Raw genomic sequence first — 22,036 nt, 5'->3', positions numbered from 1 at the left:
CCCATTCTGTAGATTACTGTTTTATTTTGGTGGTGTCTCCTTTGCTGTGCAGAAAATTTTTAGTTCAATGTAGCCCCACTTGTTTATTTTTGCTTTTGTCACTTTTTGCTTTTAGTGTCAGATTAAAAAAACTCATTACCAAGACCTCTGTCAAGGAGCTTACCACCTGTGTTTTCTTTTAGGAGTTTTATAAGTTCAGGTCTTATGTTCAAGTCTATAATTTATTTTGAGTTAATTTTTGTGTATGGTGTAAGATAGTGGTCCAGTTTCATTCTTTTGCCATGTGGCTGTCCAATTTTCCCATTACTATTTATTGAAGAGACTGTCCTTTCTTCATGGTATATTCTTGGCTTCTTTGTTGTAAATTGACATATATGTGTGGTTTTATTTCTGGGCTCTCTATTCTGTTCCAGTGATCTATGTGTCTGTTTTTATACCAGTACCACACTGTTTTAATTACTATAGATTTGTAATACAGTTTGAAATTGGGGAGCATGATGCCTCCAGCTTTGCTCTTTTTCAAGATTACTTTAGTTATTTGGCATCTTTTATCTATACAAATTTTAGCAGTGTTTATTCTCTTTCTGTGAAAAATGCCATTGGAATTTTGATAGGAATTGCATTGAATCTTTGGGTAGTGCGGACATTTTAACAATGTTAATTCTTCCAATCCATGAGCATGGAATATCTTTCCATTTATTTGTGTGTTCTTCGATTTCTTTCATCAGCGTCTTGTAGTTTTCAACATGCAATTCTTTCACCTCCTTGGTTAAATTTATTCCTAGGTATTTTGTTCTTCTTGATGCAATTGTAAGTGAGATTTTCTTAATTTCTCTTTCTGGTAATTCATTATTAGTGTATAGAACCACAATAGATTTTTGTGTACTGATTTTGTATCCTGCGACTTGACTGAATTTATTAGTTCTAACAGTTTTTTTGATGGAGTCTTTAGGGTTTTCCATATATAATATCATGTCATCTGCAAATAGTGACAGTTTTACTTCTTCCTTTCCAGTTTGGATGCCTTTTATTTCTTTTTCTTGCCTAATTTTCTGGCGAGGACTTCCAATACTATGCCCAAAAGTGGTGAGAGTGGGCATCCTTGTCTTGTTCCTGATCTTAGAGGAAAGCTTTCACCTTTTCTCTTTGAGTATGTTAGATGTAAGCTTGTCATATATGGCCTTTATTATGTTTAGGTATGTTCCCTCGGTACCTGCTTTGTTGAGAGTTTTGATCGTAAGTGGATGTTGAATTTTGTCAGATGCGTTCTCTGCATGTATTGAAATGATCATATGATTTTCATCCTTCATTTTGTTAATGTGGTGTATATCACATTGACTCATTTGCAGATGTTGAACCATCCTTGCATCCCTGGAATCACACTTGATCTTGGTGTATGATCCTTTTAATGTATTGTTGAATTCAGTTTGCTAATATTTTGTTGAGGATTTTTGCATCTGTGTTCATCAGGGATATTGGCCTGTGATTTTCTTCTCTTGTGGTGTCCTTGTCTGGTTTTGGTATCAGGGTAATGCTGGCCTTGTAAAATGAGTTTGCAAGTGTTCCTCCCTCTTTTACTTTTTGGAAGTTTGAGAAGAATTGGTATTAATTCTTTAAATGTTTGGCCCTGTCCTTTTGTTTATTGGGAGGCTTTTGATTATTTGATTCAATCTCCTTGCTAGTAATCGGTCTGTTTAGATTTTCTGTTTCTTCTAGATTTGCTGTATGTTTCTAGGAATTTATCCATTTCTTCTAGGTTGTCCAATTTGTTGGTGTATGATTGTTCATCGTAGTCTCTTATGATCCTTTGTATTTCTCTGGTGTCAGCTGTAACATTTCTTTCATTTCTGATTTTATTTATTTGAGTCCTCTCTTTTTTTTTTCATGAGTCTAGCTAAAGGCTTGTCAATTTTATTTGTCTTTTCAAAGAACCAACTCTTAATTTCATTGGTCTTTCCTATTGTCTTTTTAGTCTCTTCTTTCATTTATTTCTGCTCTAGCCTTTGTTATTTCTTTTCTTCTACTACCTTTGGGTTTCATTTGTTCTTTTTTTTCTAGTAAAGTTAGGTTGTTTATGTGAGACTTTTCATGTTTCTTGAGGTAGGCATTTTTGCTATGAACTTCCCTCCTAGAACTGCTTTTGCTGCATCCCATAAATTTTGATACATTACATTTCCATTTTCAATTGTCTCAAGGTATTTTTTGATTTCTCCTTTGATTTCATCTTTCACCCATTGGTTGTTTAGTAGCATGTTGTTTAATCTCCACCTATTGGTGAATTTTCCAATTTTCTTCATGTAATTAATTTCTAGCTTCATACCCTCATGGTCAGAAAAGATGCTTGATATGATTTCAGTCCTCTTAAATTGATTGAGACTTGTTTTGTGGCCTAACATATGATCTATCTTGGAAAGTGTTCCATGTGCACTTCATAAGAATGTGAATTTTGTTGATTTTGGATGGAATGTTTGGTAAATATTTGTTAAGTCCGTCTGGTCTAATGTGTCATCTAAAGCCATTGTTTCTTTATTGATTTTCTGTCTGGATGATCTACCTGTTAATGTAAGTGGGGTATTAAAGCCCCCTACTATTATTGTATTGCTATTTCTCCCTTTAGGCCTGTTAATATTTGTTTTATATATTTAGATGCCCCTATGTTGGATGCATAAATATTTACAAATTTTATATCTTTTTGTTGGATTGACCCCTTTATCATTGTATAACACCCTTCTTTATCTCTTATTACGGTCTTTGTTTTAAAGTCTATTTTGTCTGATATAAGTATAGTTACTTTGGTTTCCATTTGTGTGGAATATCTTTTTCCATCCCTTCATTTTCAGTCTGTGTGTGTCCTTACATCTAAAGTGAGCTTCTTGTAGGCAGGCGGCAAGGGTCTTTTTAAAAATTTTTATCCATTCAGCCACTCTATATCTTTTTTTTTTTTTTTGAGGAAGATTGGCCCTGAACAAACATCTATTGCCAGTCTTCCTCTTTTTGCTTGAGGAAGGTTGTTGCTGAGCTAACATCTTTGCCAGTCGTCCTCTGTTTTGTATGTGGGATGCCACTGGTGCATGGCTTGATGAGTAGTATGTAGGTCTGCACCCAGGATCTGAACCGGCAAACCCTAGGCCACCAATGCAGAGCAGACGAACCTAACCACTACGCCACTGGGCTGGCCACCACTGTATGTCTTTTGATTGGAGAATTTAGTCCATTTACATGTAAAGTGATTATTGACAGGTATGTGCTTATTGTCTTTTTGTTAATTGTTTTCTTGCTGTTTTTGTAGTTCCCCTCTCTTTGTTTCTTCTCTTGGTCTCCTCTCTTGTGGTTGGATGACTTTCTTTAGTAGTATGCTTGTATTCCTTTCTCTTTATGTTTTGTGTATTTACTATAGGTTTTTGCTTTGTGGTTACCATAAGGCTTACATGTAACAACTTACATCTATAATAGTCTATTTTATGTTGATAACAAGTTAAGTTTAATCCCATTGTAAAGCTCAACATTATTATTTTCCTCCCCATATTTTGTTTTTGATGTCACATTTTACATCTTTTTTATCTTGTGTACCCCTTAACTAATTATTATAATCATAATTATCTTTACTTTTGTCTTTTAACCTTTATACTAGCTTTATAAGTGATTAATTCACTACCTTTATGATACATTTACCTTTACAGTGAAATTTATTCTTTCATATGTGTTCTTGTTACTAATTAATGCCCTTTCTTTTCAGGGCTTTCTTTCTTTTCTTTTCATTCACTTTTTAGTGTCAGCACTAGTATTTCACATCATCTGTTTCTATGGCCACTGATTTAGGAAACTTGGATTCCTGCCTATCTTTGCCAGTTACTTACTAAGTATCAGTATTTATCTATAGAAGAGGGTTCCTTCAGCCCTTAACATTCCACAGTTTTGTAATTGGCCTTGAGTGTCCTATAATTGTTTTCTCACTACTGATTGCACATACCAAGTACTTCTCGAATTCAAACCTGCATAAGGTGGTCGGCATTTGTAATCTTTTGGTGATGTCTTGAAGGACTGATATCCCTTGCCACTTGCCAACATTCCCCTCAACTGGATACCAACTGGATTTCTCATAGGTCCTAGGACCCTGTGTCCTACTCTCACAGGTGTTGTTCCTTTTTCCTAGTTTCCTTCCCTCCACCCACCTTCCTTTTCCTTACCTGGATAACCCCTGCTCATCTTTCTGTATGCATTCTGTCATGGCCTCTCCTAGGCAGTCCTCCCTGGAGTGATTGGGTGTCCCTTTGCTGTGTTGCTAAAGCATCTTAACAGACCTCAGTGATAAAATTCCCTCCACCCTGTGTGGTCCTTGCTTGTTTAGCCTATTCTCTTCTCTAGACTGAGTTCTTAGGATCAGGGACTGTGTTTTTCCTCACTGTTGTTGGAGACTCATGCATGGGCTAAAAACAGCCCAGGTAGGTTTTCAATAAATATTTCTTGAATAACTAAATATTAAGGACCTCTTTCTCAAACTCCTTGGCATCTTCACTTGGATATATATCAGGAATCTCAGTATGTCCAATATTTAACTCTTGAGCTTCCCCTCAAACGTACTCAACCTGTGTAACGTTCCTTATCTCAGTTGATGACATCTTCATCCTTCTAGTTGCTCAGGCCTAAAGCCTTAGAGTCATTCTTGACTACTCTCTTTCACTTCTATCCAAGCCATTGAGAAATCTTGATCTTCTTGCTTATATGTCCACAAACTGACCACTTTTCACCTCTACTTCCTCCACCTGGTCCAAGCCACCAGCATCTCTCAGTTACGTCATTGCTATAGTGTCCTAACACATCTCCCCGTTCTGCCTTTGTCCCTAAATGCTCTATTCTCATCACAGCGAGCAGCCAGAGTGATCCTGTTAACATGAAGATTGGATAATAAGTTCCCTGCTCCACTGACAATCCTGCAATAGCCTCCCATTTCACTCCCAATAAAAGCCACAGTCCTTACAAAGATCCACAAGGTCCTACAGATGGGTCTTGCATTGGCTGTTAATTCTGCGAGGACAGCACTTCCTTCAGAGATCAGTCTGATTAATTCTCTCACCTTCTTGCAGTCACCCTATGTAAAATTGCACTCAGTAGGCCCTCAAATATTTGTTGAAGAAGTGGTTGGAGAATGCATTCCTTCTCTCAGTTACCTCTTCTAATGTTAGTTAGCATTTAGACCTGGTTGCTTTGGCTGTTGCTGGGAGATGTGGGTAGTTGTCCCTTTGCTGGGCACACTGCACTTCCTCTTGCGGTCCCTTCACCTGGATAGGACTGCTGACACATTGTCATCCACAGAGCTCAGTGTAGCTGTACATGCTAGATGGCTTAGGCGCCTGTTTAATGGTGCATTTTTTTTTTCAGTTTTTTTTTTATTGAGTTATTGATAGGTTACAATCTTGTGAAATTTCAGTTGTACATTAATGTTTGTCAGTCATGTTGTAGGTGCACCACTTCACCCTTTGTGCCCACCCCCCACCCACCTTTCCCCTGGTATCCACTAAACTGTTCTTGGTCCATAGTTTTAAATTCCTCATATGAGTGGAGTCATACACAGATTATCTTTCTCTTGCTGGCTTATTTCACTTAACATAATTCTTCTCAAGGTCCATCCATGTTATTGCAAATGGAATGATTTTGTTCTGTTTTGCAGCTGAGTAGTATTCCATTGTATATATGTACCACATCTTCTTTATCCATTCCTCTGTTGGTGGGCACTTAGGTTGCTTCCACGTCTTGGCTATTGTAAACATAATGGTGCATTTTTTTTTTTTAAGATTTTTTATTTTTTTCCTTTTTCTCCCCAAAGCCCCTCGGTACATAGTGTATATTCTTCATTGTGGGTCCTTCTAGTTGTGGCATGTGGGACGCTGCCCCAGCGTGGTTTTTATGAGCAGTGCCATGTCCACGCCCAGGATTCGAACCAACGAAACATTGGGCCGCCTGCAGCGGAGCGCATGAACTTAACCACTCGGCCACGGGGCCAGCCCCTAATGGTGCATTTTTAAAGATAGAAAATCGACTGACGAGTAAGCTTAACATCTTGCTATCAAGTTCTTACTAGGGATGTCACCTATTTTGTTTAATTAAATGCTTGTTGATACGAACTGGATCTTTCCTTTAACTCAAGAAATGCTAGAAGAGGAGCTCTTTTAAGCCAAAATGATTATCTTTCCTATCTTAGGGGAAGGTAGATCCATCTAGAGAAAAGCTGTCTCTGCTTTGGAAAGCTTGCATTAGCCTGAATATAGACCTTTTGTAGCATGGATTGGAGTTGGGAAAGTGCTGAGCAGAGCTATAAAGTAGGCAAACATGGTAACTTTTTAGCTTCCTCTGAGTTTAGTGTGGCTTGTAGGGAATAGGGTATGTCCTTATTGAATTGGAGAGACACGGTGTGACAAAGACACTTTCCAAAGCTATGTGTAATTTTGTGTTGTCCCACTGGGATTATTTGTGTACTTCCTTTCATCAACACAGATGACGTATAATTATACGTATTATAAACTTTAGTTTCTGCTGTAAAACAGCAGTGTCAAGATCTGAGGTGCTGCTGTTTAAAACATTTTCTTTTTTTAACAAAGTTGCATTTAACAAATGCAAGCACTCTGTAAACTGAAGCAGCTATGGTCTTTACTATTCTAGTACATTTATGATAGGATTGGTAATAAGAAGTAGTTCTGAGCAGGAATAGAACTCAGAACCCAGGGCAAAATACCCAGGGGACCCTGGGTAGCCTGTCCCATCTGTGTGACTCACAGGTTGGCATCTCTGCCAACAGGTGTGCTGGGATCAGTGGATGTTTATTGAAGCAGCTGTGGTGTGACTGCCCTTTGTCTCAGTAGAGGGTTTCTGAGGGTGCATTTATTTTTTTAAAGATTGGCACCTGAGCTAACATCTGTTGCCAATCTTCCTTTTTTTTTTTTTCCTTATTCTCCCCGAAGCCCCCAGTACACAGTTGCATACTCTAGTTGTAGGTCCTTCTGGTTGTGCTATGTGGGACGCCACCTCAGCATGGCCTGATGAGCAGTGCCATGTCTGTGCCCGGGATCCAAACCCGTGAAACCCTGGGCAGCTGAAGCAGAGCGCACGAACTTAACCACTCGGCCGTGGGCTGGCCCCTGAGGGTACGTTTCTATTGTATGGCATATTGGTTATCTGAGGGAGCTTTCTCTGGAATTTCTCTATAAACTGAGCTTGATGAGGAGATTGGCTAAGACTCCTGCTGTTTCGGGTGAGGCGCCTCTTCTGTTGATTTTTCTATTGAAATAAAACACGCTATTTTGATTAGTCAATAGCTTCATTTTTCTCCACCCCCCCTTTGTAGAGGAAGTAAACATTTGAAAGCAGACAGAGGAGAATATGGAGTGACACATAGTATTTGAAGGGGAGAGGCGGTGAATACTCTTCTGGAAGGAGATGCAGGCGGAGCCCTCCTCTGCTTGTCTGACTGGAGGATGCGGAGTGGAGTGTGCACTGGATTGACCATTTGGCTTTTGGAGGACGTGATCAGGAGATGTCAAGCTTGAGGTGGAAAAGCTTGTGTTTTGGACATGTGCTCTGAGAAGAGCTAAGTCCTGCCACGAGACTCCTTTGGCAGGTGTTGGTGGAGTTTAAGGTCTTTTTGGTGTGGAACAGAATGGAAGCTTCAGGATGTCTCTACTTCAAACAAAGATTGAAGTTAGAGCTCCCTGGTTTGTTGGAAAATGCTTTCTTGCTGTAAGTCCAAATGGCTCAATGGGGTGGAAATATCATGGCCTTCGGAGTCAGCCAGGCGGCTTGTGTTAACATCCCAGCTTGACCACTTTTAATCTGTTTCTTCTGAACTCCCTTCTACCTCTGTGAAAAGGAGATAATGTCTAGTAAGTAGAATTATTGTTAGGATTCAATGAGAAAATGTGTGCAAAAGTATATACATAGCCATGTTTCTGCGTGAGCAAACTCGTCTGCCGGCACCAAGGTTGGTGCCTTGGGGCAGGTGTGCTGTCACAGCAGCCACCTTGCTGTCCACTTCTAACCAGCACGGCTGCCCCGGCACGTGAGCCTGACGGGTGTCCAGGTGTGCTGGCATTGATAGCGATGAGGACCTGTTGGGACAGTTTGAGTCTCACTAATGTGATGTTATTTACTTCAGGCAGTAACCTTTCTTTTCTGATAAGGCCCATGACTGGCCAGATATTGGCCACTCTCTTCTATGACTGACCTTTCAGTTTTCTTCTTCTCTTGTTATCAGCTTGCTGTAGTCCTTAGCAATCCTTTTCTGTCGTTAAGTTGGATCTTTTCTTTAAAAGAGTTAAGTGGACTTGTTTTATAATGGGTAATTAGGGGAAAGGAAAGCAGTTTATTAACATTATTTTATTTTATTTTTTTTTTAAAGATTTTATTTTTTCCTTTTTCTCCCCAAAGCCCCCCGGTACATAGTTGTGTATTCTTCGTTGTGGGTTCTTCTAGTTGTGGCATGTGGGACGCCGCCTCAGCGTGGTCTGATGAGCAGTGCCATGTCCGTGCCCAGGATTCGAACCAAGGAAACACTGGGCCGCCTGCAGCGGAGCGCGCGAACTTAACCACTCGGCCACGGGGCCAGCCCCAACATTATTTTTTTTTTTTAAACCCTTTTAATTAAAAATAGAATGCCTAAAGGGAAAACAGGATTGAAACAAAAAGACAGCCCACTAATTGGGAATAAATATTTACAAGTTATTTATCTGACAAAGGGTTAATCTCCATAATATATAAAGAACTCACACAGCTCAACAACAAAAAATCAAACAACCTGATCAAAAAATGGGCAGAGGACATGAACAGGCATTTCTCCAAAGAAGATATACGGATGGCCAATAGACACATGAAAAGATGCTCATCATCACTAATCATCAGGGAAATGCAAATCAAAACTACACTAAGATATCACCTTACACCTGTCAGAATGGTAAAAATATCCAAAACCAAGAGTGACAAATGTTGGAGAGGCTGTGGAGAAAAAGGAACCCTCATACACTGTTGGTGGGAATGCAAACTGGTGCAGCCACTATGGAAAACAGTATGGAGATTTCTCAAAAAGTTAAAAGTAGAAATACCTTATGACCCAGCCATCCCACTACTGGGTATATATCCTAAGAACCTGAAATCAGCAATTCCAAAAGTCCCATGCCCCCCCTATGTTCATCGCAGCATTATTCACAATAGCCAAGACGTGGAACCAACCTAAGTGCCCAGCAACTGATGATTGGATAAAGAAGATATGGTATATATATACAATGGAGTACTACTCAGCCATAAAAAAGGACAAAGTCGTCCCATTCACAACAACATGGATGGACCTTGAGGCTATTATGTTGAGTGAAATAAGCCAGGCAGAGAAAGACGAACTCTGTATGACTCCACTCATAGGTGGTAGTTAACATGTAGACAAAGAGAACTGATCGGTGGTTACCAGGGGAAAGGCAGGGTGGGGGGAGGGCACAAAGGGTGAAGTGGTGTACCTACAACATGACTAACAATAATGTACAACTGTAATTTCACAAGGTTGTTAACTATCATAATCTTAATAAAAAAATAGAATGCCTAGGAAAGTGTGTAAATTATAAATGTATGGTTCAGTGAATTATCATAGAGTGAACACACCTGTGTAAGTTCCCCCAAAGTCAAGAAATAGATTATGACCAGCACCCCAGAAAGCCCCTCCCATCATTACCCCCTCCTGGCAATGATTTCTTGATGACCTAGTAGAGACAAGGCAGCATTTTATAGCTGTAGGGTTACCAAGACTTGTATGACTGTAGGAAGGTAGTCTTGTGTAGGAGATACATAAATATGAAAATAAAGTCGCCATGTGCCTAGCAAAATCCTCCTGCTCCTTTAATCTAGCTCACAAATTGTCTCCTGAAGCTTTCACCCTTGTCTGTCCCTGAAGGAAAAGGTCTGTGTCTTCATTCATTTGTTCATTCAGTAAATATTTATTGATTTCTTACAAAGTGCCAGGCAGCACTCTTTTAGATGCTGGGAATACAGCAGTGCATTAGATAAACTCTTGACCTCGTGGAGCTTACATGTCTAGGTCTGGCCCATCTGTCCTAACCCAGTGCCTAACATAGTACCTGACCGCGTGGTAGGTGTTTAAGAGATGTCTGCCAAACCGAACTAAATATATTCCCTTTTCCGTTCTGTGGCATTCGTCCTCTTGCATTGTGGTCAGCTATCATACCTCTGACTTATACAGGTTATCTTTGTATTCTAAGCCTCTTGCCTAGAGAGGGCTTCTGTCTGATTATTGAAGGTGTGATAAGTGCCAAGTAAGTGTTGCAGTCAGTGAGTGCTGTCAGAGGTCAAGAGGAGTTGGAGAGTGTTAATGGCTATGATAAAGCTTTTCCTGCTGAAATCGCCAATAATCACCTAATCCCTAAATCCCCTCAAAGTTGTTGGTTCCTTATCTTACTTTTCTGTAAGTTTGACAATGACCCTTTCCTCTGGGCAACTTTCTTGATTTTTCTCGCTCTTGGCTGGCTTTCTTTCTACCTCTCACTATTCTTTCTCAGTCCTCTCTGTGGGTGTTTCTCTGCCTGGGAATATTCATGTGTCAGAATCCCCTCCTTGGTTCACCTTTTTTTCTCTCTCCATATTTTTTTTTTTTTGAGGAAGATTAGCCCTGAGCTAACATCTGCTGCCAATCCCCCTCTTTTTGCTGAGGAAGACTGGCCCTGAGCTAACATCCGTGCCTATCTTCTTCTACTTTATATGTGGGACGCCTACCACAGCGTGGCTTGACAAGCGGTGCCATTTTTGCACCCAGGATCCAAACTGGTAAACCCTGGGCCGCCGAAGCAGAACGTGCAAACTTAACCACTGTGCCACCACGCTGGCCCCTCCCTCTCCATATTCTGTTTCCTCCATTTGTTGATGACTCCCAGGTTATTTCCTGCCGTAGGTCCTTTCCTGGCTTCCTTTCCCGCTTATTCAGCTGTCTCCTGGGCATTGCCATTTGATGTTCTTTTTTTTTTTTAAAAAAAATACGGAACACTTCACAAATTTGCGTGTCATCCTTGCACAGGGGCCGTGCTAATCTTCTCTGTATCATTCCAGTTTTAGTATATGTGCTGCCGAAACAAGCACACTGTTTGATGTTCTTGAACTAAGTTTGTTCAGAACTAGATCCCTAATACCTAACCTCCCCTCCTCCCAACCACACACTTGCTGTGCTCCCTGTATTTTCTCTCCACACAAATGCACAGGACACAAACCTTGTGTCATCTCTGCTGCTCTCCAGCCAGTGCTCCCCCATCCTCCTGCATCCATCCAGGCTTCCAGGGTCCTGTCAGTTCTACTTTCTGAATTTCTCTTGAAGTTAGCCTCCCGCCCCCGTCCATCATTTCCTGCCTAGATAACTCTCCGGTGGCTGACTTCCCAGCCACCAATCTGGAACTCCTTCAAAACATTCTCCACATTGCTGCTGGAGTGATCTTTAAAAAAATGCAGCTCTGATCATGCCTGTCACTCCCCTAAAAATTCTTTAGTGGCTCTTTGCCTTCAGTCTTGCTGTCAGCACTGCCTCCCACCTAAGCCTTACAGCTCAGTCTCTCTAGCTTTACTTCCTGTCATTCCCATACGCCATGGCTGTCCTTTCCCATCCTAACTGTCAACTTCTTCCAGTTCTCAGATCTCAGAGAGCTCCCCTTCACACCTCTGGATGTGTTGCTGCTTCCGCTTGAAATAGCGTCCCCTCCCCTTTGGTCTGGTCACTTCAAAGCCCTAGGGAGTGTTCTCTGTCAGTCCACTACAGTCTGCAGTGAGGTTCCCATCCTATGTTTTCTTGCTCCAGCACCCTGTGCTGCTGTTTACTTAATTGTCTTCCCAGTAGACTGACCGTTTTAAGAGCAATGTCTTTCATCTCTATCCACTATACCTAGAATATCATAGGCGCTCAAAAATAACATTGAGTGAATGTAAGGAGGTATTTTTCTCTTTTTTTAAAGATTTTTTTTTTCCTTTTTCTCCCCAAAGCCCCCTGGTACATAGTTGCATATTCTTCGTTGTGGGTCCTTCTAGTTGTGACCTGTGCGACGCTGCCTCAGCAGGGTCTGATGAGCAGTGCCATGTCCACGCCCAGGATTCGAACCAATGAAACACTGGGCCACCTGCAGCAGAACTCATGAACTTAACCACTCGGCCAGGGGCCAGCCCCAGGAGGTTTTTTTGTTTTTTTTTTTTTGCCATGGGTGTGGGATTGAGTTACGTAGAGGTTCATATGGTCATTTTTTTTTTTCATTCTAATATCAGAATTTGAGATCTGAAGAGTTAATCTCATTTATATAGTCCTTGGTTGATGATGCGACTGATTTTCATGGTAGTTGCTCCCTACAGAGCTGAACGTTAGGCTGGTGTCGGTAACAAGTGTACTTGCAGGAGGTGCATTTGTTTATGTTGGATGTACTTTACCCTCCGCCCTGCCTGCCACATGACACGGGCGTGTGAGTGTGTAGGAGTGTAGGGGGTGAGAGAAATGGGCATGGGGTGTAGGGATGGCAGATGGACTGTTGACTGATGATTGGAGCTTGGGACTTCGACCTCATGAGTTTAAAAGCTAGTAGTTTATGTCAGGAGTTATTGTATATAAGCATGGAAAAGGCAACTTTACACGAACTCTGTATTTATAGCAGAAACCTTTGCTTTTCTATTGAGCTCTTCGGCAGACATTTCATTTTCAGATCTCAGCTGAGGTTTTTTTAAGGGATGGCAGAGATTTTTAATTTATTAGAAAGAAAGACTTTTATCACCTTTTACCACATTTGTTTTCTTAATCAAAAGTAACACATGCTCTTCTAGAACATGGGCGTACTGTTGGAGCACCATCAGTTGTCTATTCCACTGCCTTATTTTATTTTCCTCATATCACTTACTATGATCTGAAATTATTTGTATGTGTGTTTATTATCTATTTCCTTTCAAAATGCTTTTACTAATAATAGCTAATATTTTCTGAGCACTGGATACATGCTGTTCTAAGTGTTTTATATGCATTAGCTCCTTTAGTCCTAAGAGCCCAGTGAGGGAAGTTCCTGTAATTATCCCCGATTTCCAGATAAGGAGATTTCAGGACAGAGAAGTTAAGTAACTATCCACAGTGCCATCAGCACTAAGTGCTGGGGCTGGAATTTAAGCCCAAGTCGCCTCCCTCCAGAGTCCAAAAACCCACTCTGCTCTCCTGAGTGTCAGTGTGACCTTGACAGGACAGGTGAGCCCACTTCCGGCAGCACCTGGAAGCAGCAGCCAGCAGGAGGCTGGCCCTCAGGTGTGTGGAAGGAACACGAAATATACCAGTGGAAGGTAAAAGTAAAATCCCCCTTCAGCAGCCTTCCTCAGTACAATTTGGTTGTTTTCCTTAGAAAGCTTTTTCTTTTCAGTTATGATCATATACTTAGGCACAGATACAGTCCTTTTTACGCTCATGTTACCCGTCTCGGGAAATATTTTTTTTTTTCTCCACAACTTCTTGGGGACCGTGTTCCTCAAGATGTGACATTATCTTAGCTGTGCAACAGTTAACAGGATCTGAGGTGGTTTTACGTTAGCTGAATGTGCATTTCCTTGAGGTTTGGGACAAATTTTTGCCTCATCAGCAATATCCTGAGGAGAGGGTGCTCCTGCAATGGCGGCTGCCATCTGTTTTCAGGTAATTTTTACTAGAAGATGCTGTGCCTGTAAAGAAAGTCAATGTTGTAGAATTCTAAGGATATACCTTATTTGGAGTTTTGAACATCTTGGTTACTGAGTGTGGTCTTTTTCTAGTTCCTATAATTGTGCTGATGAGAGAAAAAGGACTCTTTAAAAAATTTTTTTATAGTAACATTAGGGAGGTGGTTCGGTCTTATCTTTCCTTTTCTTCCCCTCCAGTGGGAGCAGAGGGTTTTCCTGCAGGGCAAAGGTTCTTAGATTAGCCTGGGGTCCATGGATGGGCTTCAGAAGGGCCATCAATCTCTTGAAACTGTATGTAGAATTTTGTTACGTGTGGACATTTTGCTGAGGAGAACATTCCATCCCAGATCAAGCATGAGGACAGCAAAGAGCCCTTTTTGGTGTGGATATTAATACAGTCTCAGTCTCAGGCTACAAGAATCCTGGAAGCTGACTCCATTTTGAAGATGGAGAGGCTGGCCCAGTGGCGCAGTGGTTAAGTTCGCGTGTTCTGCTTTGGCAGCCCTGGGTTCGTCAGTTTGGATCCTGGGTGCAGACATAGCACCACTTGGCAAGCCATACTGTGGCAGGCGTCCCACATATAAAGCAGAGGAAGATGGGTAGGGATGTTAGCTCAGGGCCAGTCTTCCTCAGCAAAAAGGAGGAGGATTGGCAGCAGATGTTAGCTCAGGGCTAATCTTCCTCAAAAAAAAAAAAAAAAAAAGTTAGAAATATTTTTTCCCCGTCTGAGAAAATGAGGTGAGTGTGAGTAAAACTCCAGAGAGGGCAGTTTGGACTCTTCCTCATTAGGGCACAGAGGTTCTGACTAGTTGGGCAGACGTGTAGGCTCAGCCTATATGCACGGGGCACCTGTTCAGATTAAATAATCACATTTTGGTGTGACAGCAGTGTCTTACCTGCTTTGTCCCCTTCTGAGCCTTATATCTTGCAGACTAGAAATAGCTCACACCCTCATATTTAACTGGCCATTTTTGTTTACAAATGCTGCTGCTTGTGTGCATGGACATGATTACAATTTAGCCTATTTATTATTACTTTGGTAAAAGTTAAAAAAGTGTGTGGTATAAAAAGACAGGACTGCTGCAGCTCTCCCTCTTCCTGGTGCAGCAATCTTGGGCAAAGTTACTTGCTGTGCCTCATTTTCCTCATCTGTAAAATGGGTACCAAAATAGTGCCCACCTCTCAAAGATTGTAAGGCTTACGTGAAATAATACAGAGAAGGCAATTGAAATGTTGCCTGGTACATGGTAAGCAGCCAATATACAGATGGCCAACAGGCACATGAAAAGATGTTCAATGTCACTAATTATTAGGGAAATGCAAATCAAAACTGCAATGAGATATTACCTCATGCCTGTCAGAATGGCTGTAATTAATAAGACAAGAAATAGTAAGTGTTGGAGAGGATGTGGAGAAAAGGGCACCGTCATACTCTGCTGGTAGGAATGCAAACTGGTGCAGCCACTAGGGAAAACAGCATGGAGATTCCTCAAAAAATAAAACATAGAAATACCATATGATCCAGCTATCCCACTATGGGGTATTTATCCAAAGAACATGAAATCAACAATACAAAAAGATCTATGCAACCCTATGTCCATTGCAGCGTTGTTCACAATAGCCAAGATGTGGAAGCAAACAAAGTGCCCATCAAAGGACAAATGGATAAAGAAGATGTGGTATATATATACAATGGAATGCTACTCAGCCATAAAAAAAGACAGAATCGTCCCATTTGCAACAACATGGATGGACTTTGAGGGTATGATGTTAAGTGAAATAAGTCAGACAGAGAAAGACAAACACTGTATAATTTAACTCATGTGGGAGATAAACAAACACATGGACAAAGAGAACAGAATAGTGGTTACCAGAGGGGAATAGGGTGGGGGGGGTGAGCAAATGGGGTAAGGGGGCACATATTTATGGTGATGGATAAAAACTAGACTATTGGTGGCGAGCACGATGCAGTCTATACAAAAATTGGTATATAATAATGTGCACCTGAAATTACACAGTGTTATAAACCAGTATGACCTCAATGAAATCAGAAGAAGTTAGCCCTTAGGAAGATGATGACTACAATAAGGACAGCTACCTCTGCTGCAAGGCCTATGACCCAGCGTCAATAATCCTTCCTCCTTCACCCCATCCCATTTCCCAGAGACGGCCACTTTCAACTCTTGGTTATTTCTCTTCTTATTTATCTCTTAAAAAAATCACACTTATACTGCCATTTCCTGATTTTCCCCCTCCCAATATTAGGCATTCTTTATTGATTTCCTACTGTAGATGATTAGCTTTTAATTGACACCCCTTTCCCACACATCTTCTCTTTCTTCTAATATAATTCTATCAAGTTTTGGTTAGAGTGACCTTTAGTGTTTACATTATTATGGTCGTAGAAACATTGTTGACACCTGAGTTGCACGACAACGTATGAGAGTGCTGGGTGTTATCTAACATTTTAACTGCTAATCTGAGTTGGAAAAAATGAATGGGGTATTGTTGTTTTGGCTTTAATTATGAGTGAAGTTAAAAGTGGTGGTGTGGTTGATGTCAGTTTAGCTTTATTTTGTGACCTGCTCATTCTTCTCCTCCAACGTTCAGTTTTACCTCACTGGTTTGTACAACCATTCTGGAATCTTATAAAGAATTGGTAGACCTAAACTTCTAGAAGAAATATTGGGTTTTTAGATAGACTGAGAGTTTGGAGTAGAAATGGATGGTGCTCTGTAGGTCTGTGTCAGCTTTTGATACTAGCTGCCCTTTGTGTCCTTATCCTTAGGCTGATGTCATCTATGGATAGAAAGCCTTTGGTATGTCACAGGAAAGCACAAAGATGGGACTGCTTAGTTGCACGTGGAACAAAATGAGCCCAATGTGGGAAAAGGCAATTAATATGATTGTGAAAAGTGAACAAGAATGATAGCAGGGAAGAGCAGAGATTTCTTAAAAGTGCGTTCAATAGAAGGACTGGGCAGATTCTCATAGTTGGAATGTCAGTATTGATTTCCTTTTGCTTTGTACGGTTTACCCAGAGTCGGGTGAGGGGCAGAGGATAAGGAACAAGGGGGACTTGTGATTTTGTGCATCTTGAGTGTTTACCAATGAGCCAGGTGGAGGAGGTCAGGTGGTGTACTGCATCTGCTCTGAGAACGCCAACTGGAGGCAAGACATCATCTTTGTGTAGTACATGGCAAAATTGCGGGTTCTGGATTTGGGATGGGATGGGGGAAACGCAGAAGCAAAGCAGAATTTCTCTCTGGGGCTGCAGTTAATGAAGTAGTCCTGAAGTGACCCCGGTCTGGGACTTTCTGGCCTGTGAGATTTAGAGGGCAAGGGGGCAGGGCAGGGTGGTAGGAGTGGGAAGGAGCAGAAGTAAGATGAAGAAGCCCATGCTTGGGTACCAATTATAGTTCTATAGAAGATGATAAGATCCAGCATAGATGGAGAAACACGAGGTTAATTTCTGCTCCTTTTCCCATCTTTGGCTCTAAACTTTTGGTGTTGGGAGGTAGCCACCAGTGTTGGAAAGTGATTGTGGTGAGGGAATCTGGAATATCTGTAAAAACTGGAAAAGCTCGTTTTAGACAGGAAAACATGTCTCTTGGAATGAGTAGCAGAGGGTTTTCTTGTCCAATATCATTTTTCTTCCCTTTCTGTTCTTGGTATGGTGCCTAACTCCACATTTTTCACCTAGGCTTTCCCAGGTTTTGCTGAGGAGCTACTCCTTGAAAGTCATAAGCCTCTGTACTAGGTCATCTGTGTAAAGTAGGCATAATTAATAACACGCATTACTCAGAAAGATTGACTCTATTGACAGGTGAGGGCTTTGACCAGGATGACCCAGAAATGATGTGGAATAGGGAAAAGAACCTGAGATCGTTATGTGCCCCAGAAAGTTCTCTTCCTTAGGTACAAATTGAGGGGAACTGGATTCGATAGCCCTTAAAGTTCCTTCCAGGTCACATAGTCTGAGTCTTCGCAAAGGCAAACACAAGATTCTGTTCCCTCTGTTACCTGTGTCTCAGACTTTGGAGCTGACCCTGCGCACCTGGGTATCTCTGAGATCATGTCATCCCCCTCGCCCCCAGGGGGGAGCAGGAGAGTGTGTAAAAGGTGACATTGTGATGATGGCTTTTCTCTATGGGTTATCCTTTTGTCTCCTGGCTTCACCCACAAGTACACAGATTCTCATGCTCTTTCCTTTGTCTTAGTTTCTTTTTGAACGTTTTCATTTTGTGCCCCTGTTCTTTTTCTGGGATCTGGGTGTGGTTCTCAGGAGTGAGCCCAGAGCCCCGGCTGGATCCCTGGTACAGCCTAGCCTAGATGGGACTTTGTGAAAAGTCCTCATACAGAGGGATGAGAATCAAGGTCAAGCTGGTAAAGCGGTTGCTGTTGCTTTGAATCAAATGTCTCTCAAATATCAAGGAAAGGCTGTTGTTCCCAAGGCTGTCCCCCTCCCAGTACCCTGGCTCTGGTTTCTTTTCTTCCAGTTGCCCCTTTCATTTTGGGTTACGGTCACGTGACCATCAGGGTCCCAGTCCTGTCTCTGTGAGCTCCATCTTCCAGCAGAGTGTGGCAGCATCACGTGGATCATGGAGAACAGACTAAAGCTGTGGACCACTGTCAGGCTTCCGGGCTGGCACCAGGAGGCACAAGAAAGAGCAGAACCGCCTGACGATGTCTCTCCTGGATCCAATCAGAGATGGGGAAAATAGGAAAATTCAGGTGCTAGGGAGCAACTCAGTGTAGAGCAGACCAGCTCAGTGACTTTAATGCCCACCCCTATTTGCAAAGTAAAAAGAGAAAGATATTCTCCTATTGCATTTCCAACCCTTAACTTGTCAGGTATAATTATGAGAATTTTTGTTCTTCATGAAAAATAAACAAAACATGCCAAATATTTATATTTTTGAAAGCAGGCCAAGTATTATGTCTACCTACTAAATCCAGTGGGTTCTCTGCCCCACCTCCCTGCCCCCTGCCAGGTGTTGGCAGAAAGAGTCTTCATCCAAAAAGATATTTCAGTCATCAGAGAGAAGTTCTTTTGCTTAACCTCTCTGTCCTCCCCACCCCCAAATGTCATTCCTGAATCTGTATGTATTTCTTAGAGTGTTTCTTTTCTTCTCCATTCCCTCCTCCCCTTGGTGCTTATTACCTGTGGAAATAATAGAAAGTATTTATTTTGGGCCCCTCCTATTACCAGGTTTAGATACCAGTGATTTCCTGGAACTTTTTCGTTTCCTTCTCCACGCCTTTATTGTGTCTCCCTTCTTGAGTGTTTCACAACTGGGGACCACTGAGTTATCTACTTGGGAGCTCTTGACTCACATAGCATAAGGCTCTGGAGAAATAGTCAGGGCTTTTGGAATGTCCATTTATGGGAGCGGTTGTATTTAGTTACTTGAATGTAAAGATCTCATCTTTCAGAGTTTCTCCCTGAGCGGTTTTAGATGCTGGGGTGCTGAACTTTCACTAGCCTTCTCAGCTGGAGCTGTGCAGTCAGAATTCCACACTCTTCTGGGAAGCGTGAAAGTTAAGGCCACATTCGTTACCACCCTTTGTTTTGGGGTTCTGGCTGTGAGGCAGGACACCCATGGAGAGCTCCTGAGGGAGAGATAAGAAGCAGGAAAATAGCGGGTTCAGGAATGTCTTCCCCCCCCAGGCACCGTGAAGCATGGTGGCAAGCTTGAGAATGCCTGCAGCATCCTACACAGAAGACAGGGCTTCACCGCTGATACCACCCCTGCTGCAGGGAGAGAGGGAGAGCAAATGGCATCTGGGCCTACGATATCAGTTCACCTCATTCAGGTGATTCCCACCCATCCCACGGAAACGAAGCTTGGTTTCTCTGGTTTCCCTCCAGGACCTCATCACTCAAATGATGCCGAGAACTGACAGATAGTCTAAGGCCCCGTTGCCAGGGTGGCCAGTGCAGCAATGTGTGTACCAGTCTACCAGCGGACCAGTGTAATGTGTCGCCGGGTGCCAGTGGCCTTTCCAGTGAACTGTATCTTGCCCCCAGGCCCCAACGCTATCTCTTAGACTGTACATTGCTAACTCAGCCTTCTTGTTTTTAGAAAATATATCTTTTGAATCTCTTCAGATTTGAAAAAAAATCTGTACTTTCCTATGTTTCTGTCCTGGTTTTTGTTCAGCTCTTCACTCAGAAGCAGCTGCCTCCCCTCCCCGCTTAGCTCTTCTCCATATCTTTTCTAGTCTGTAAAAAATAGCTTACTTTCCCTACCCCAGTCCTCACTCTTTCTCTTATACTCCTGTCTTTCCTACACTTAGTGAACCCTACTTTAGAAGAACATAATTGAGAAGATTTTAACTGGGTTTGGAAAGTTAAATAAGGTCCCTTCTGAAGGTGTAATTAATAATTTGCTAGGTATTTTGTATGCAGGGACACTGAAAAGAGAAGGGACAGAATCTATAATAAGGTATGTCCCTGGGGAACATGACGATGGCCTCTTTTTCGCCTTGAACAGTAAGTAGTGCAGTGTTTGCCAGCTTGTGCTTTTTCCTCCCTGTTTTGAACTGTCCTACCTTGGAGGGATGGACACTTGTAAATGAAAAGGATGTTGTTTATCTCTGACAGGACATAGGTTGTAATTCGCAGGGTCCAGGAGTCTCTCTTCTGGACTTCTTTCCAGAAGTAGTAGGTCTGAGTATATGAAGGTTAGTTGCAATGAGTCAAGCTTTCTGAATTCCTTCTGTAAATGCCTATTCCTAGTCCCTGTCTGAATCTCCATTTATTTTGCAGCAAAGATGTCCCCAAATTAGGCGCTTATATATATAGCAACAGATCCTACCTACTTCCTTGCATCTTGTTTCAGAACAGCTCACAGTTTAACACATTTCAGCAGGCACAGAATCCAGCGTGGTAGGAAGTACAACTGCTTTTACGTGTATATTCGGTCACTTCCCAGTTTTTGCATTTTCTATCACAAGCTGCTTCTGTCCTGTCTAACTGGGACCCACATAACCTGTGTCAGCTGAATTGTGCATCCCAGGGTTTCCGTTGATGTCTGGACGCATGCAGGACAGTAGAATGTGTACTGTTTGAACCTTGCTTTGGGTGATGCTGAAGGTCTCAGTGTCTGAGCTGCGGTGTGTGGAAGCAGGGGCCGCCTGTGATGTTGAAAATGGAGGTTCCAGGACAGCAGGTGGGTGCAGAGGTGGGGCGAAAGAGCTTGCGCAGCATCACAGAGCAGCCTGGGTGGGGGAGCGTTGATACTGTCTCCCGGTTCTGGCCAGCATGGAACACTGGGAAGAGTCGCAGAGTAGAGGAGTTGAAAAACTCTGAATCTGCTCAGCCTCTGGGTATGCCCTGGTGCAAGCTGACTAACCTCCACGATTTTCAGTCGTCTCTGTAAAGAGGAAGGTGTCTGTGGCTCCTAGGTGTTGAGAGAATAAAATGTGAAAATAGGTATGAAAATAATTTTAAACCATAAAGAACTAACCATGAGATGGTATGTGTCTTCTTTTGTAGAGGGTATTATGTATTATGTGTTCTAGATAATATGTTATGTATTATATACAATATATACCCATCCCCATTTATACTAGATGCTAAAACTACGTCTCAGAAATGTGTCTTTCCCAAACTCACCCAGCTAGTAAATGCCATAGTCTGTGCTTGACTCTGCTCTTTTTTGAAACCTGATTTCTCCTAAGTTGATTGAGGTCCATCAAAACAAGAGACAACTTAGGGCACCTAGGTACCATCTGATACATTAATTTATTCAGCAGAGGTTAAGCGCCTGTTGTATGCATTTTAGGTGCTATGTGAGTTTTGTTTGTTTGTTCTTTTTAGGTTTTTCCCCCCTAAGTAACTTATAATGAGGTTTAAAGGCACGAGGGTTTAAAAACAAAAAATATTCCTCTTTTTAACCACTCCAGCCTTAGTTCTTAGTCTTAATTTCATAGTTGTCATTCCTTTGTCTATTTATCCTGCAGCTGAGCAGAGGGGTGTCTCTTAGGAAGAGAGACTTGGAATGACTTCAGTGAGTGAACTAGGAGCTGGGACCATGGTGCTGTTGGCTCGCTGTGTCTAGTCAGCCAGGTGCTGATTTAACTGTTAACTTTCCTAACTCTTCGGCTTTGGCCTCGCTAGTGGGAGCTGGAGACCTTTAATAGATAAATTAATTGGAAAACACTTCCAGCATCAAAAGTCACTCCTTTGGCAGCTGTAGATGTCAACTGGGACCAGTATTTAGAGCCTGAGAATGAAGGATAGGCGTTAAATGCAGCCCTCCTAGGCTCCGGGGCTTTCTTTTTAACGTTTGGCAACGGGTTCACACAGATGAGACCCGGAAGGCAGTTG

The 22,036-nt window shown here is 42.0% G+C and overlaps 1 protein-coding gene and 1 non-coding gene across 5 annotated transcripts in view; one reads left to right on the top strand and one right to left on the bottom strand.

The window, feature by feature from the left end:
* UCK2 (uridine-cytidine kinase 2) overlaps nucleotides 1-22,036 on the top strand; it is a 77,764-nt gene that overhangs the window by 9,702 nt on the left and 46,026 nt on the right. The window contains exon 1 of one of the 4 annotated variants that reach the window (XM_070267895.1): nucleotides 20,555-20,876. The exons of 2 other annotated variants lie outside the window; for them this stretch is intronic. In XM_070267895.1, the coding sequence (XP_070123996.1) occupies nucleotides 20,847-20,876 (30 nt within the window). In that variant the 5' untranslated portion in view covers nucleotides 20,555-20,846. Of the gene's footprint in view, nucleotides 1-20,554; nucleotides 20,877-22,036 lie in introns of those variants that run through there. One more of the 4 variants, XM_014739655.3, reaches the window with a different exon arrangement.
* Nucleotides 11,015-11,121, bottom strand: LOC111773670 (U6 spliceosomal RNA). The gene has a single exon (XR_002808366.2). It is a non-coding gene; the product is annotated as a U6 spliceosomal RNA (small nuclear RNA).

The sequence above is a fragment of the Equus caballus genome, chromosome 5 (assembly GCF_041296265.1).
Source record: "Equus caballus isolate H_3958 breed thoroughbred chromosome 5, TB-T2T, whole genome shotgun sequence".
In the NCBI taxonomy this organism is placed as follows: domain Eukaryota; kingdom Metazoa; phylum Chordata; class Mammalia; order Perissodactyla; family Equidae; genus Equus; species Equus caballus.
This window is presented reverse-complemented; position numbering and strand designations above follow the sequence as displayed.